Source organism: Leptopilina heterotoma, unplaced genomic scaffold, assembly GCF_015476425.1.
Source record: "Leptopilina heterotoma isolate Lh14 unplaced genomic scaffold, ASM1547642v1 Lhet_53, whole genome shotgun sequence".
Taxonomy (NCBI): domain Eukaryota; kingdom Metazoa; phylum Arthropoda; class Insecta; order Hymenoptera; family Figitidae; genus Leptopilina; species Leptopilina heterotoma.
The window spans coordinates 1,620,122-1,638,313 of NW_025111115.1; the positions used below are offsets into that span (position 1 = coordinate 1,620,122).

Genomic DNA, 18,192 nt, shown 5'->3' on the forward strand with positions numbered 1-18,192 from the left:
AAAAAATTTTAATTAAATTCTTTAAAAAAATGTTTAATAAAATTCGTTGCAAGAATTCAATTATTTTCATAAATAACAAAACTTATAATAGAATTTCAATTATTTTTTATACAATTTTAAATAAAATGATAGAAAATTGCATTTATTTAAAATTTTTTTTTTAAATTCATCGAAAGAATTCAATTATTTTTAAAAATTTTGATAAAATTCTTTATAAAAATTCAATTTTAAAAAATATTCAATTATTGAATAGATTATTTATTTTTGTATTTAAATAATTGAATTCTCATAGAATTCAATTATTATTTTTCGTACTTTAAAAAAGAAGTTATTGATGTTTTCGATTTTACAATATTAAAGAAATTCGTCAATGAATCCTATAGAACATTTTTTTTTTTTTATCTAATTATTGTAATTTAAAAATAAGCGCCAAATTATCGATTATTTTCATTTTCTGCTTTCGACCAGCTTTCGACTATAACATGAAGTCAGAAGTGCACCGAGTGTGCAGTGCAGGTGCATTCTCTTTTTTCTCATACTGTCAATATTATCTTATGATCATCACATGATTTATTCCATTTATTTAATTATTCTCACTTTATTATTTAATATTTAGTATATTTGTGAAATCTATTTTTGATAAAGTCTATTTTTTTGATTACGATTATGTGTGTTATTTTTGGTACGCATATATTTTTCAAAATGAAAACAGTGTTGCATTTCTAACCTCAAAGTGTCATTTATAATATAAAAATGTACGGCGCTTATTATTGGCACCATTATTGAATATAACATTTGCTAATAAAAATTAGTTCACAATTGGATATAAATGAAAGATTTACGCATTTTATCTTTATGATATTATGCATATTAAACGGATATCAATAATTAGGATGACGTTTTAAAGAAAAAAGTTGAAAAGTCATAATTTATGTGACCAGAGCACATATCAACAACAATTTATCTTCCATTTACAGATATTTTCTCCCTCGGGTGGTTCACGAACTCTATTCTTGGTTTTAATTTTTGATTACAAAGTTGTTGAATATATTAACTATCATGTTTCTCAGTTCAGCAATGTAAGCAGTTTCTTGTCAAGTTGTGTCAAACTCGGCAAACTATTCACAGCTGCTGTACAAAACTTTTCCTGTGAAGATTCGCTATAATCTAATTGTATTAATTGTGAAAATTGACAAATTTTATTTACTTTACCATAAAAGAAGAAACTGATAATAAGAAGAATTTCACTTCATAAAAATAGGTAATCAAATTTGTATAATAAATCCGCATGTGAAATTAATTGTGTTATTTGCAGATCGTGTTTGCTTTCAATATATTAATGATGTAATCTATATATAGAGATTCATTTTAGTACAAATTCAAGTTCATTTTAGTTTATAATCAGTGCATTGACTCGGAGTAATTAAAATTTTTAAATAGTTGTGCAATCTTTATTGAAAACTTCTTGTTTGTTCTATTCTTATCAATGCAAGCTCAATATAACTTATATCTCAATTCGTCAATGAATAATTAAGTTAAAATTGCAAATCATTCATTTCTAGTAATAACTGTTTTATTGCTATATTATGTTAAAGAAATATTTTCTCCACTAGTATAGTTATGATTACGTTTTTTTCTATATTTATAATATTTGGTTAAAGTAGGTAATAATTCCATATTCATTATTAACATATTAGTATAACCTTCTTATATTTACTTTATTTAATTAGTATTTAATTTTATCAATTATTTTTAACTCAAGTAATTCGATTTCTACCAGTGACATTTTATCGAATACAAAGTAAATTAAAAGTTGTAAGAGAATAAGTAAAATTCAAAAATTTCATTTTTATTTCAGATTTACAAAATGCACTGAACTGAATTACATTTTTTCACAAAAATGGTAAGCAAATTGCCTCAAGAATTTCGAAGATATCAACGAAATCGAAATCAACTTCGTCATATTCTTAAGGAAACTCAACGTGTTCTAGATATAATCAGCCTTGAAAATATTTTTCCAGGAGGTAAATAATTTTTATTCTTATAAAAATAAACATTTTCTTTTAATCAATTAGTTTATATAATAATTGAAAATATATAATGCTAGTAATTTTTTCAAAGTACTTCTCTTTAGAGTAATTGTGACATACTTCTCGCAGTTGAATTTATCTCGCAACTCATTTTTATCAGCCTCATTACGAAAGTGTTATAACTGTGTTTATTACTAGTTCGTAAATTCAGCATCTACAAATTTTGCATTTCACGTTGAATTTGTTTCTTAATGTTATTTTTTTAGTATATTTTTCTATTTTTTCTGATGACTTCTCATGATAAAGTATATTTTTTCATTTTTTTTGGCAACTCAACTCTAATATTCCAGAAAAAGCAATATTTTTGCAGATTAACGTGTTTTCCTCATTTTATATCTATATATATAAGCAAAGTACTTTGAACAACAAAACAACCATTACAATTGTTATCTTAAAGCTTAATAACCAATTAATGAAGCTAAATAATAAATCATTTCACTTTCTTTGCTAAAACATTTTATATTCATGGTTTAAATTAAAAATTTAGTTAATTTAAATAATATAAATGTAATGAACAGGGTTGTCACAGGTCAGGAAAGTTAGGGAAATTTGAATTGATCAGGAAAATCAGGGAAAATTTAGGGATTTATATTAAAAGTTCTAAAAAATTTAATTTTTAGAATTTCTTTTTAAATAACTTAATTCTCGAAGAACTACCATAATACTATTAGTTATAAATTATATGTAATGAATAATTTTACTTAAAAATTAATTGAATTTTAAAAGAGTTGCGTTTACAATCTTCATAAATAGATGAAGTTGACAGTTTTCAATTTAAAATTTTAGTAAATATTAATTTATAATTTTCTTTAAATTCGCCAAAAAAATTCAATTATTTTTAAAAATTTTTTCATAAATTCTTCATAAAAATTCAATTTTAAGAAATATTCAATTATTTAATAAATTATTTATTTTTGTATTTAAATAATTGAATTCTCGTAGAATCTCCTAATAAATATTTATTTAAAAATGAACTTTAAATTAAAATTTTAAATTCTAATAATGATTAAATATTTATTTAAAAAAAAAGAAGTTATTGATGTTTTGGAATAATTTTACAATGAAAGAAATTCGTAAATAAATGTAATAGAATATATTTTTGAGTATCTTATAATTTTTCGAGTGAATCAGAATATTCTTTAGGGTCAGAGAAAAAGGCAAAAATCAGTCAGGAAAAGTCTGTAAATCAGGGAAAAGTCGGGGAAAAACAAAATTAAATTTTTTTAGCAACCCTGAATGAAAATGTTGTTATGAAATAAAATATTTGTTCAATTTTATAATTATAAATTGATTGATTGAAAAATATAAATTTCAAGTATTTAATTAAATAATTAAAATTTGTCACATTAAATTGCATTAAATTTGTTTTTTAATTACAGAAAATATCATTGATGAATTATTGCCAGCGTGGACTCTTAACAAAATCACCCACATTCTTGAAAATGCACCGGCCATCGTAATTTTTGGTCAGAATTCTAAAGCAAAAGCTTCTCTAGTCAATTGTATTCTTGGTACGGATATTTTGCCGATAGTCACCGGATCATGGCGATGGATAAAATTAGGTTACGGTCAGACGACTCACGTCAGTTTAACACTTGGCCTGGAATACGAAGTAGTCGAAAATCTTCAAGCCAATGAGAAAGCATGGAATACACTTCCTGTCGAGGACCTCAATGAATCCGGTAGTCAAGATCCAAATTGCCCAACAGTTCTCGAAGTGAAAGTGAATCAACCAAATTTAAAGGATGGAGTGGAAATATTTATTGTCCCCGACAGTGGCGGTGTTAAAGTTCTCGCGAAAAGAAGCCTTAATATTTTACCAATTTTCCTCTACGCCCTCGGTGAAGAAGCACTCACCGAGGAGAATATGCAAGAATTGAGTGAATTAAAGGAAACTTATCCCTACAATTCCGTCTTGTTTATCTCGTCCTTATCGCGCATCACGACCGATGGTTTCGATGCGGAACTCACCGAGTCGGAGCAACACAGACTTCACGTTGAGTCGAGTGATTCGTTTAATACACAAAAGGAGGAGAATAATTCCCAAATCGATAGAATTAATTCTCTTGGTCTGATTTGGTTGGAGCAACTCACGAGCTTGGGTTTTTTGAGATTACAAGAGTCGGACGAGGTGGATCGAGCGACTTGGCTGGTGGGTGGAGAGTACGCTAATACAAGTCGACTGATGACCTCCTGCAAACGAATAGAACAAATTAGTTTCTTCATACGGGCTAGTCTCCAAAGTTATCTAGTGAATACTTGCAATTATTTGAATGAAGTGCACACGACGAGTCTTAGAAAGTTTATTCTCATTGCCTTTGACATGGCGAGGGAGATTCAAATCACACCGAAGAGAATTCTCTACGCTCAGCAGAAGGAGAATGAATTGTACGCTTCGCTTGTCAAGGTTGTGAGTGACAAACAGGTCGAGCTGACGGAAATGATTCATGGAATAGTTCAGGAAATGAAGGATGAAGTGTCGGATGCGTCGGTGGAGAACTTTCAGTACAATCCATCGATCAGTGAGGCCGAGAGGAAGGAATGGTCGGCTACTGTTCGGGCAGCAACGACCGAAGTTCAGAGGATAGTTCTCAGTCGCTTGGGTGAACGGGTTGCGAAAGAACTTGTAAATTCTGTAAATTGTCTACGAGAGACGTTTTTTGGTACTCTCGAGAGATGCTTATTGAGTCTTGAAAGGAGTTGTGAACATGAACCAAGTTTGTCGGCGAGTGACGCTCTTCAGCAAATCCTCTCTGCGGCTTATAATCTAGAGCTGCATAATTCTTCTCCATCTCTCATTCATTCTTTTCTCGAGAGGTTGGTGCAGCTTTTTAAAACAATGCCTTTGCTCTGGTCACCGACTCCCACCCTGGATGCGTTGTGGCGAAAAAAGGTGACGATCGATATTCTTAATTCTCTCTCCGCGAGTCGATTGGCCAAAGCGATCTCGACACAGTTCAAAGATAAAGTGAAATCGTCTCACGATACTTTTCAAACAGCTCTCAAGTCGCTGGAAAATCATTATTCGGGGAAATTGGAGAGAACTGAGGAACAACGAATGGCTATTAGAAAATATCACGCTCCAAGATTGGCAAAGTTGGCGCTGGAATCGACTTCTATGAGTGATATGGTGAGATACGGGATTCCGCATCAAGGCAAGGAAATTGGGAGAGGACAGTACGGAGTTGTGTTTGCTTGTGACGGCTGGGGCGGAGCACCCGGACCTTGTGCGGTCAAGTCGGTCGTGCCGCCGGACGAGAAACACTGGAACGATTTAGCAATGGAATTCTATTACACGCGCTCGATTCCGGATCATAAGCGAATAGTGAAATTAAGAGGATCTGTGATTGATCATTCGTACGGTGGTGGTTGTGGGTTCGGAGCGGCTGTGCTTCTAATCACCGATCGAATGACAAGGGATCTTTATTGTGGAATTCGAGCCGGACTCTCGTGGCTCGAGAGGATACAGATCGCCATCGATGTTCTGGAGGGAATTCGATTTTTACATTCACAAGGCCTTGTGCATAGGGATATTAAATTGAAGAACGTCCTTCTCGACACGGACAATCGAGCGAAACTCACGGACTTGGGTTTTTGCATCACCGAAGCTATGATGTCGGGCAGTGTTGTAGGGACTCCCGTTCACATGGCACCGGAATTACTCTCCGGTCATTACGACAGTAGTGTCGATGTTTACGCCTTCGGCATTTTATTCTGGTACATTTGCGCCGGCCATGTTAGAATACCCTACGCTTTCGAACAATTTCATAATAAGGAGCAACTCTGGAGTAGTGTGAGAAAAGGTAATTTTCCACTTTTTCACAATCTTTACTTTCGCAATTCGTCAAAATTAACATTTATCTTTTTTTCAGGCATTCGGCCAGAACGCTTATCTCATTTCGACGATGAGTGCTGGAAACTGATGGAACAATGCTGGGCTGGCGAACCTTCTCGACGACCATTGCTGGGCGCAATTTTACCGGTCTTAAAGTCAATTCAACAAAAAGCAGAAAGAGGCAAGTCCTTACAAGAGCTCAACGAATCGGAGCTAGAAGATTCATTTTCTACCGATTTAAGAGACCCGGTTTTGGCTTTATCCGAACCTAATAATCAAAGAGGCACAAAAATTCATCCTCATCCATTAAAACGCAAATCTCATCGTCCTATTAAGCCTCCTATTTTTCCCATGACTAACATATTCCAAACTAGTGCTTGTTCTAATCTTTTTATTCAAATGAGAGAGTTTTAAAAACTCTTTTGTAATTATTTTTTCCTCTTTTTCTATTCTAAAAAAAATAATACGTCTGGTGTAAGGAATCTTTCATTCAGTATTAATCTCGAGACTGTTTTCCTGTCTTCACTGTCATTGTGATTTCTACTATCTCAGGGCTCGAACTAGGTCCGTAAATCTCGTAAAAGTCCATAAAAGTCTGTTTTTTTTAAAAAAGGTTCTTTAAGTCCGTAATTTGATTCAAAAAGGATGAAAAGCTCGTAAATTGTACGATATAATTTGGAGAATTTTAGAGACATTAGAAATGATTGCAGAAATTCAATTATTCCCAAAAGTAATAATATTCCTCGCAGAAATTCAATTATGTTCCAAAATTTTTTTAAATTCTCATCAAAATTTCAAATATTTTTAGAAATAATTAAATTCTTCTCCGAAATTCAATTATTTTCAAAAATTTTTTTCAATTCAATGATTTTCAATATCTATTTTCATAAAATTTTCCAAAAGAATTGAATTATTTAAAAAAAATTTAATAAAATTCTACACAAACTTTTAATTATTTTCAAAAAATAATAAAAATTTCACAGAAATTTCATTATTTACAAATTTTTTAAATAAATTTCTTCGCAATCATTCAATTATTTTCATAAATAATACAATTTTTACGGGGATTCAATTATTTTCGTAAAAAATAAAATTCTTTTTAGGAATTCAATTATTTTTGAAAATAATAAAACTCATTGCAGAATTTCAATTATTTTTATACAATTTTAATCGAATTCCTTGAAAGATGGAATTATTCTTAAAAATTTTATTAAAATCTGTCAAAAGAATTCAATTATTTAAAAATTTATTGATAAAATTCTTTATGAGAATTTAATTTTAAGAAACATGGAATTATTTAATAAATTTCTTATGCATTTAAATAATTGAATTCAAGTAGAATTTTGTCATAAACATTGATTTAAAAATTGATTTTAGTTAAAATTTTAGATTATAATTGAATTTTTAAAAGCATTAGAGCGTAAATTTTTAGAAATAATTGAATTTTGAAAAGGTTTCAAAGTAAAATCTTTGAAAATTTGCATTTTTCATATTTTTAACTAACAATTCTGTGAAATTAATTTTTTTTGAGAAAATTTAATTGGCGATTTTTTTTTTAAAGTATTTAAAGTTTTTATTTTCTAATATAGATTTAATTGAAGAATTTACAAATAATTAAAATTTTGTAAAATTAAATTGTAAATAAATTTAAAAATTCTTAAAGAACTTTTTCAAAAATTATTAAAAATAAAGAAATTAACGAGGAATTTTAGTTACAAATACGAAGAAAAGAATTCAATTTTGTAAAATTTACAAATTATTGCAAAAATTCAATTATTTTCAAGAGTAATAATATTCTTCGCAAAAATTAAATATTGTTCAGAAGTAATAAAATTCTTCTTAGGGATTCAATTATTTTCATAAATAATAAAACTTATTGCAGAATTTCAATTATTTTTAATACAATTTCTTGAAAAATGTAATTATTTTTAAAAATTTTATTAACATTCGTTGATAGAATTCAATTATTTAAAAATTTTTTGATAACGATTCTTTATGGGTCCGTATTTTTAAATACTTCCACTAGTTCGAGCCCTGATAATCTTTTCTTTCTATATAATCAAAATTTATGACAATAGAATCTCAATTTCATAATATTAATTGCACCATTAGTTTTGCGAAAATTTTTTTTTAAAATATTTATTTATATTTTTTTCAATTCTTTAAAGAACAACAGTCTGATAAATAGAACCTTGTGAAAAAAATATTAATAAGAAGAAATTATTGATTTATTTTGTAAAAATAAAATTAGGTTTAGTTTAGATGCTTCTGTTCATTTAATTACCGTTTTAAATATCTTTTAATTTTCAATGAATATTAAACATTGAACGCGAAGATGAAATAGAAATATTGTATATTAAAATCTTGTTATTAATCAATTCGATAAATAAATATTTTTGCTATTTTACGCCAGCTGTTCATCTATCGCACTCTCTCTCTCTCCTTTCCTTGACACTCTTTACTATATTATTAGTTTTCCAGTCTGTAGAAAATTTACGTATAGAGCAATTTTAATAGAAACTTTTTTTTCCTTTTCTTTTCTTTTCTTTTCTTCTACTTTTAACTTTTATTCTATGCTTTATTAGAAACAAAATACTCTTACTTTTTTATACAAATGAAAAAGACGAGTGACAATTTTTTTAATTACAGAAAGAATTGCGGAAATTCCGACGCACTATAGACCTCAAAGGTTTAAAAGGCTTGTATCTGAGGCGTCATTGTATTTTCCATGGTAAAATTCAGTACAATTTTAACATTAGTAGCAATTTATTGCATTCTTATCGATAAAAAGATCCAATAATTCTTAACTATTCGCTTATTTAGATTGATATTAATAATATAATCAGGAAAAAAAGTTTATATTGATAATTTTCAGTAGCAGGCTAAAAGTTCAATAAATATAGTCATTAATCAAAGTATATAACTTAAACGTTAAATGGAAATTTCTGTTATTTTCTAATTAATTAATTATTATTGTTTCTACAATAACTTGTTTTCGTTTCTTCTCCTTTTATAATTTTTATTTATTTTATTTATTGTTTTCTTGGATTTAAACGGTTATATTGTCTTCTATTGATAATACACTTTATTTTACAAATACTATTTTTTAGTAATTAAATTTTACAAAACAAATGTAAAATAAAATCTTTTTTATATCAACATTTTTTATTTTCAGATTACCATTGAAAAATTATGGCCAAAAAAAAAGTTTAACTTATAAGTGCGAGATTTCTTATTTGAATGTAAGTTTTAAATTTCTTTATAATTTATAATTCCAAGTCAAATTTCCATATTATTAAGAAATTTAAAAATATGTATGTATACATATATGGTTTTTGAAATATTGTTCATAATTTAGATTTTAAGAAATTAAAAAGGCTGTGTAAATTGTAGAATAATTATTGATAAAGTAGAATTTTTTAAACGATTCTTAATACTTAAAACAATATATTATTAAACTGAATTATAGTATCTCATTGAACAAAAAAGCTATTAGTTTACGAAAAGTATTAGCATGTAGTCATGTAGTATATTTAGAAAAGAAAGAGTAAAAATATTTTTTTAAATTACCTTTAAGATTATACACATATTTTAAAGAATAGGATTTTTTATAACTAACGAAGCATTATCATGCAGAAATTATTGTATCATATTCTCAAGTCCATTTGCTTTAAAGTCTGAATAAGAACTTACTTTTAATTCGTTTTATGAACAGAAAATTATTATTTTGTAACAAAAACAATATATTATTGACAAGAAATATTTTCTAAAAAAAAGAGGTACTCATTTATCTTTAATACTCTTAGTTTACTCTAAGTTTACATATGTAAATTTAATATGTTCATAACTCACTTCACTTTTTGATAACAATTTCAATTGCATTGCATTATTTAATCTAAATTTAATGTTTATAAGTTTTCCCCGTTTTCCCTCCAAGAATAAATTTTCTATTTAGTGTAATGGTGCTCTCACAACTCTGTCCTCGAGCTGTTTTTTAAAACTTGTCTAAAGGTTCGTTCACAGTTCCGCTGCCATCTGCTTGTGAGTGTGAGCGAGAAACATAATTCGAAATTCGAATCCCGGCTTTTCTTCTCGCTTATACTCATGAGCCTAGGCAGGCAGCAGAATTGTGATCGTACCTTAAAGGCCTAAGCACAGTAGGTTCGCGAAAGTCGTTCGCGAACGCAAAGCATGAGTTAGAAAATGACAGAGATATATTTGTGTCCTTGTCTATCTCATGCGTATCGTTCGCGAACGACTTTCGCGAACCTTTTGTGCGTTGGACTTTAAAGGCCTTTCTCCAATAGGATCCAAAAACTCTGCGTTTGTCTGCGAATGACTGCGTTGCGTTGATTTTAGAGCATGTGTTGCTATAGCAACCGACGCAGACACAGAGTTTTGGGAACCTATTGGAGAAAGGCCTTTAAGAAGCGCAGCCTAACCTAACCTGACTATAACATTACCACACTTTCTCATTGTTGTTCGTTGTTAAAGCATCAACGTAAACTTTTTGAACATTATTTGCATAAAATTAACTGAAAAGCATTGGTTTTTTAAAGAAAACTTATAGTCCTTAAGTTCGATGAATAGAAATTTAAAAAAATTTTGAATTTTTATAAGCTTTTGAAAAGTTAGAATTGTACAAAATGTCTGGTACTATACATCGTTATTTTAAGCACGTGAGAGCCAAAGCGTTTTTATTGTAATTAAGCAAAAGGGTAAATGTAATGCCAACTGAAGTATAAGTATTCTAATCCCAATACCATTTATTTGGTGAGTGTTCGCATTTTTCTTATTAATATTTAAGCTGCCATTATAAAGCAAGTAAATAAATTGAAAATTGACAGCCATGTGTTGTCCGATTTTGAATACATTTAATATTTGTTCTATTTCAATACTTGATTTTATAATTTTTCTATTGTATCAAAAGAAAGTATATTATTTTGATGTATAATAATTCCATATTACTACAATGGTAAAATTATATGGAAAACATTTAATTGCTGTTCGCTGTAAATTTTCGATTTTTCTATTTTATTCTTTTAGAAAATTCAAATTTTCTTACAATTGGATAAAAAAGTGATATTTAATCACAGTTACTAGAATGACTTCTTTCATTTTAGTAATTACTAATTATTAATGTAAAAACTCATCTCAGTACAAGGTAAAATTCTGCTGAATTTTCATTATATTAATTTTTATATAATTGTTGACTTGTTTAATCATAATTAAACTAATTTACCTTCTAATAATGTACACTGTAAAAAAAATTAACTGAATTTTACATCGACGCTCGAGAGTATACTTCCATTATCCTCAAGCGTCGATGTAAAATTTAGTTAACTTTTCTTACAGTGTACGGATTTGAACTGCTTTCAAATCTAATTTCATATTTTATTGTTGAATTAATGTACTATTCTATTCATTAATTTAAAATGTTTTTGAAAAAACATTCATTTCACTTCTCATAATAGGTAATAATATTAATTAAATTAATTATTTACTATATTTTCTTTTGTAATATTTTCCATCGTTTTGCCGAAAAACAAATCCTTCTAAAGTTAGTTTAGATAATAAACGAGAATTTTATGTTTTTACATTTAAATTCCGGAAATGGTAATGGGAGAAATGAGAAAAATTCTTTTCCTAAGGTTGGTAGAACTGATGCCTATATATAATAGTCAGTAACAAAATATTGTTATCGCTGTCACGATCTACGTTGTCAATGATGTTATTAACCTAAACATGTAGAAATAAAATAGTATTGTAAAAGGCGTAAATAAGTTAAATATTGACTGTATAGCTCGCTGTATGGTTTTATTTAAATATCTGGTATTTCAAAGAAACTTTGAAACGACTTTTTATCAGTTTACAATTGTAGTACATGCAATGTTTTCATCATGTTAACTACAAGTTTCAAGGATGGTTTAGCTTCGTCGGCATCTTTTTGTACAATCTTGCAATTTTTGGCCGGAATGTAAGTACCATGGTTTTTATTGTTATTACATATATTCTAATTTTTTAATTTATAATACTGTTAATTTACATTTTTATTCTATCTTCTAGTTTTGTCTATTAATATCTATTTTCTTAGTAATTTAATAATAGAACAGATAAATTTTTATTTCTTTTCAAGCTCAAGTAAAAAACGATTTACACATTGTACAATTCCATATGTTTTCTCTATAATTAAAGTTTTAAATAGTAAACTTATAGTCATAAGGAGGAATGAAAAGAAAATTATTTTGAGAAATAGGTATTGTAATGTTTTTACACTTTGCAATAAACTCTTATCTTGTATGTTTGCAGCTTGGTATGCAGAAGGTTTATAAAAAATGGTACTACAGGAGATACCTCTGGATTAGCGTTCATTAGTTGTTTTATGTCGTAAGCAAAAAATTTTTTCCTTATGCATAAGATTTTTAATTTGATAAAATACAGAGTTGCCACGCAACCTGGAAAACCTGGAAATATCAGGGAATTTGTAATAGGCAAAAGCGTGTCAATCCTGTACTAGGAAATAATTATGATTTTCAATAAATGCAAGTTAATTAATAAATTAATAACGATTTTAGTTGCAGTAACTGGTTATGCTATGGATTATTAATACATGACTCGTTTATAGTTTTGGTGAATGTTTTCGGAGCAACTTTACAATTGTTCTATGTCATAACATTCATGTTGTACAGCGTGAAAAAGTCAACGATACTAAAACAACTTATAGGGTCAATAACTTTTGTGACCTTTGTATTTACTTATAGTATGCTTGAACCAAATAGAGCTTTAGCTGCCCAACGAATAGGGTTTCTCAGTTGCAGTACCACAATCTTTTTCTTTGCATCCCCTCTAACAATGCTGGTGAGTAGAAATATTTTTAATTTCAAGCAATTCATTTAATAACTCAAGAGTTTTATTTTTCATTTAATTTTTCAGGCCTACGTGATACGAATTAAAAGTGCCGAAAGTTTACCATTTCCAATTATAATTTCATCTCTCATCTGTTGCTGCCAATGGTTCGCCTATGGGTGTATCCAGAAAGATCTCTTTATACAATTGCCAAATTTTTTGGGAATAGCCCTCTCTATGTTCCAAGTTTCTTTATTTTTTATATATCCAGGTAAAAAAGTCGACCAGGTGCATTTTATATAAGAAACAGAACCGCCGAAAAGTTTGAATTCTCCCTGTGAGCTATAAAATTCGATTCAATGAAAATTGCTGTTTGTACTTATTAATTTTTAAGAAGATAAGTGAAATTCAGAATTTTCGGCGGTTTTTTAATAAAGGAATAAATGTGTTTATATTTATACTTGAAAAGTATATTTTAGATAGAAATTTATTGTTTTGGATAATGTTTCATATCATTTGATGTTTTTATTTGTCAACTACGTAATATCTAAATTGTTAATAGATACGTTAATTGTCTATTTCAACAATGCGCTTTATATGTATATAGTATATAATTAATATCAAAAGTCAATTTAATGGTCGATGTCGAAATGAAGTAGTAATGCATTCTTAAAATACATTTTAATAAGAAATGTAGATTTTAAGACAATCTTTTTTCGACCGCGCCTAAAAGCCTAAATTCGAATGATCGAAAAAATCCTTGTCATTCTTGTCAAGTTTTTGCTACAAAGACAGATAGTTAAATAACCATTTTATCTGTTCTATATTATTTATATAATAACTCGTCAAGTTCATTATGTTACATAGAATAAAATTTTTAAATGCAATGTGATATCTTTAATTCACGCGTTGTTAACTTGTCAACTGGGTTGACAGAGGTCAGACGATGAAAGTACATTTTCGCGACCGTCTTGTTTAATGAATTTTTCTATTTAAAAGATTGGCCTAAAATCTTCATTAATGTTCAATGAAACCACATAATTAAAAGTCATTTTATTTTAAAATTCGTTTCACTTATCGATCATTTAATTGACTGAAGAAACTTTTTTTCTACGGACAGAATTGTAATTTATTTAGCTTTTTACAAAATTTAAATATTTTTATAAATTATGAATGTTTAATGTAAAAAAAAACAAAGTACTTGAAGTACAATTTGAAAAATTCCTAAAAATAGGAATAAATTATTATTTTGTTTCTATTATTATAACAATAATTTACCTTATAAAATTGTAATTCTAAGTCAGTATTTTTATCTTAAATAAAAATGTAAATATTCATCTATGTAAAAGTTTTTTTTTATTTCTACTTTTTAAATACACATGAAACATAATTAATTTAATACTATAATATAAAAATATATTAATCATCTACACAATACAAATGAGATTATACTTAAACCTGTGGGGTGATTTAAGTTCGATCTCGTTCAACATGATAATTTTTTTTACTTGCATATTTTAAAACAGCAACTAATTTTGTTCGTGAATATTTACAATTTTTTTTAAATAAGGAATTCAATGATTTACATAATTAAAAATTATTATTTGTATACATATATACAAATTGATAGTTTTAATCTTGCAATAGAAAATTTATAATGATGAGAGAAAAATAAGGAAAACAAAAACTATGTATATTCACAAAGATGTCCACATCCAGTGGGACATTGGCGATTTTTGTCAAACCATTCTGCCATGTGAATTACATGACCACCGTGGGTACAGCCTTGACACCAGGAATATACGCCTCGAACGACCTTTAATGAATAAAATTCGCTAATTATAAATGATAAATAAATAAATAAATTAATTAATTAATGTTCAGATTTAGAATTTAATGAATTACCTGATGACAAATGGAGCAAAGGGCATGTTTCGAAGTATGACAACGATCACACAACCAGCCAGCTCTTTGCAAAGGTTTTGTGCAATTTGTGCAGCAAGCGTGAATTGTCGTTGATTGTTGATTCAGTTGGGAAACTGACGGAATCCAAGCAAGTTGTATTATCTAAAAATATAATTTATTAATAGCGGTTCCAAAGAATTGAATAATAATTATTTTACCTGAGTAGCAACTTCCCAGAGACGGAACCTTCCAAGCATATCAATGTACTCCAGAAGCCAATGCTCTTGCACTGCACTTTCAATATTTAAACTCTTTCTTTTATCCCCGAGGGCAATTAGAACCGACGCAGTCGTCTGAATGTCTCTGAGAGCTGCATGATGCTTAAGAGCTTTCTCCACGAGATGCGATGGATCCCAAAATGATGGCTTGCGAACTGATGTGACTATCAATTGACACGGTTGATCTTCAACCATCACGGCAACTGTATCGTCATTTATATCTGGTGAATGATTAGGGAATTGTTCTGGAGGTGGTGATCTGTCTTGAATTTCATGTCGGAGCGGAAATGCCTCTTTCGGTAAAGTCCAGTCATTGTCATTGTTTATCATGTTATCCATAAAGGCGCCTGTAAATTCGATACTGACTGATTCTAGTTCCCCATCGCCAAACAGAAAATCTCCCTTTTGCTGCCTCTTATTGCCGGGAAACGATCTCCGATAGTAGCGTTCTGTAAAATGTCTAAAAGAAAGCATATTTTATTTATTCAATGAATTATCAAATCGAAATCATATTTTAATAATTTAAAATAAGAAAAATAATAAAAATTGCAATTTTTTGTTTAATACGTGCCTTGGTAAAATGGGTCCGATAAAATTGGGATTGTCTGGAGTCTCGTCAGTTTCAGTTTCATCATCGCCTCCACTGATGATTCCAGGAGCTTCGCCTTGAAGAGATTTTACATCGTTCTCGTGTACTAAAATTCAATTCAATTCAATTGTTTTGAATTGATTTTATTTTCAAGTATTAAATTAAGAAACTAAATCCGGTAATTTTTTACAAACCTATATTAGCCTGATCGTGTGCATTACCCAAAGTAATTTGAGTCAAATTCATAGTATTTACAACGTCTTCTTTTGAAACAGTTGGTGGAGTTTTTAAAATATTTCCCAATGGATTCGCGTAGAGTGTTTTAATGATACGCCAAACAGTGCTTACCTAAATGAAAATGTCTACTTGTAGAAAATGTCAAACTAAAAATACAAAAAGAGAATTAATTGCAATTTATGATAGAAAAACTTTACTTCATTTCTCTCAGCTTCACTGGCAACGGCAGCATTGTGATCGCAAATTTCATTTAATCGTCCACTCAAAATATAACCTTCGGCGCAAGCTTTAAACCACTTTGGTTCTCGAGGAGCGTTCATTGTAAAACTGTGCATTGTACTTGACGCCAAACAAAAAGTATCGTTACTAGCTGGAGTTTTCCTGCATGAAAATAAAAATTTTTGAATTTTTGAATTACTTAACTATTTTAAAGAATTTTTACCATCTTTTAGTTGTTATACCTCATAATATTTGTGAGTTGCTTTATCGCCGTGGGAGCATTCACATTTACTTTGCAGGCGTAGGCGACATCACCCTTTGGATTAAAAGCCATTCCTTGAGGATTTGCTTTACTCGCTGGTCTAGTTGCGTCTTTGAAAATATGGTGGAAAAGCGTACAATCCTTTGAAAATTAAATTAATTAATAGACAATTGAATAAAATGAGTAATCGCTGTCAAATACAATTGTAAAAACTAACTCTGCTTGTCGAAAGGAAGGATTGAGGATCTCCTCTCCAGGCAATTCCAGTGGCAACATCTTTATGTTCATTAAAACTAGCAAATGGAATATAAGGTCTCCGAATGTCCCAAATGTTGATACTGCAATCAACAACGAGAGCACAACTTGCTATATGGAATTTTCTTTGAGGTCTCCACTTAATTCGGCCAACTGACGCTATTGTGTGAATCATATATTCGCAAGCTGGTTTCGTCGACAAATCCCAAACCTAGTTTTTAAAAAACACAAAAATCACTAATTTGCTAAAAAAAGGTCTTTTGAAAAATGTCATTTCTCATAATAAATTAATATGTAAATATACTTTTATTGTTTTATCTCGGGAAGCAGTGGCCAACCAATTGACTTCCGGATGCCAATCGCAGGAGAATATCGGTCCACTGTGAGCGGCGAAATGCTGAAAATATCGATCAGGTCGACGTAAATCCCACTGCTGAACGTGACCATTCTCCGAGACTGCTGCAAATGTATGAGGTTGATGCGGCGAAAATTGTACATCACGTACTGACTCCGTATTGCTAACAACAAATTTTTAATTTCTTTTTGTTTATTAGATACCAATTTAATTGATAATCCTAAATTGTGAAATTTTCTTTTTCTAAAAAGTTAATATTTCATCTATAAACGTGAGAAATTTTATTTTTCCACCTGTAAAATGTTTTGGTCGCTTCCGAAATTCTCAAATCGAAACACTTCATTGTACCATCCTGTGATCCTGATATCAAGCAAGTCGGTTCAGAAATATGGAAGCTGACCTTATTGACTGTTCTTTTGTGATCAACGAAAACATGATCTTGTTTTGATCGAGATTGCTTATTTAAATTCCAAACAACCACAGCACCGTTCGTCGCTGCTGTGGCTAAGATGTGATCTGAAAACATTGACAAATTAAAATTTTCAAATCAAAGGAATTCTGTCTGAAAAATTAATTAAAAACTATATTTACCATCCAAAAGATTCCATGCAACATCATTGCATGAAAAATTGAGGTTTAAATTTTTTCCTACTCGTAAATTACAGGATTCTTCGAATTTTTCCTCCAGTAAAGAAAATATTTTAAATACTGTAATAATAAAATATAGTAAATTATTTCTTATTTTTTGAAAAATAAATTAAAGAATTAGAAAAATATTTTTCTACTAAATACCATTTCGACCAGCAATAACAACTTGATTATTGTCTTTACTGAGAGCTAAAGCATTCGCCGGCCCTTCTTGAGTAACAAATACAGTTTTCGAACTCATATTCACGTTTATTTTTTCAATATGAATTTACAATGACTTATTTTTTTTCAATTGTTCAAAAATTATTTACAGACTATTATTGAATGATCTTTTACGCGAATGAAATGTTGTTAATTTGCAAAAATGCATGTTAAAGTAAATAAAAACATTAAATTAATTGTTGTTTTTTTAAATATTTGTACAAGTCCAAAACTAAATTCACTCATTTTTCACTACTCGAGAATTCACTTTATTTTCAAGTAATATAATAAATAGAATGAATATAATAAATATAATCAATATAATTCATTAATTCATATAATTAAATAAAAATATTTGTTTATTTCACGTATTATTTTTTTCAGCTGTTACTTTATAGGTTATGACACCTAAAACAGGTTATCCAATCTAATGAAATTAAAAAATTATTAATTCAAAAAATATAAAAATGAT

General features: G+C 29.0%; 3 protein-coding genes across 6 annotated transcripts; 2 read left to right on the top strand and 1 right to left on the bottom strand.

Moving 5' to 3' along the window:
• Positions 1 to 522: 522 nt before the first annotated feature.
• On the top strand, positions 523 to 10,803 carry LOC122508162 (dual serine/threonine and tyrosine protein kinase-like). 4 transcript variants are annotated; one of them, XM_043621310.1, is made up of 6 exons: positions 523 to 1,261; positions 1,859 to 2,024; positions 3,470 to 5,893; positions 5,963 to 6,106; positions 8,575 to 8,656; positions 9,101 to 10,803. In XM_043621310.1, coding segments are annotated over exons 2-6 (2,775 nt in total). In that variant the 5' UTR covers positions 523 to 1,261; positions 1,859 to 1,900; the 3' UTR covers positions 9,102 to 10,803. The 4 variants fall into 4 exon arrangements, with proteins under 4 accessions (XP_043477245.1, XP_043477244.1, XP_043477243.1 ...); XM_043621309.1 differs by lacking the exon at positions 9,101 to 10,803 and having other exon boundaries at positions 8,575 to 8,957; XM_043621308.1 differs by lacking the exons at positions 8,575 to 8,656; positions 9,101 to 10,803 and having other exon boundaries at positions 523 to 682; positions 978 to 1,261; positions 5,963 to 6,643.
• Positions 10,804 to 11,226: 423 nt separating this feature from the next.
• LOC122508163 (sugar transporter SWEET1) lies at positions 11,227 to 13,970 on the top strand. The gene is made up of 4 exons (XM_043621312.1): positions 11,227 to 11,902; positions 12,235 to 12,312; positions 12,501 to 12,783; positions 12,859 to 13,970. The coding sequence occupies exons 1-4, from the start codon at positions 11,826 to 11,828 to the stop codon at positions 13,072 to 13,074; spliced, it is 654 nt and encodes a 217-aa protein (XP_043477247.1). The 5' UTR covers positions 11,227 to 11,825; the 3' UTR covers positions 13,075 to 13,970.
• A 134-nt stretch (positions 13,971 to 14,104) lies between these two features.
• LOC122508164 (GATOR complex protein WDR24) lies at positions 14,105 to 18,125 on the bottom strand. Its single transcript, XM_043621313.1, has 12 exons — positions 17,664 to 18,125; positions 17,463 to 17,579; positions 17,165 to 17,387; positions 16,821 to 17,034; positions 16,479 to 16,727; positions 16,242 to 16,402; positions 15,978 to 16,161; positions 15,738 to 15,891; positions 15,526 to 15,649; positions 14,895 to 15,414; positions 14,677 to 14,838; positions 14,105 to 14,587 (listed from the first exon to the last, which is right to left on the bottom strand). The coding sequence occupies exons 1-12, from the start codon at positions 17,758 to 17,760 to the stop codon at positions 14,459 to 14,461; spliced, it is 2,334 nt and encodes a 777-aa protein (XP_043477248.1). The 5' UTR covers positions 17,761 to 18,125; the 3' UTR covers positions 14,105 to 14,458.
• Positions 18,126 to 18,192: the final 67 nt, after the last annotated feature.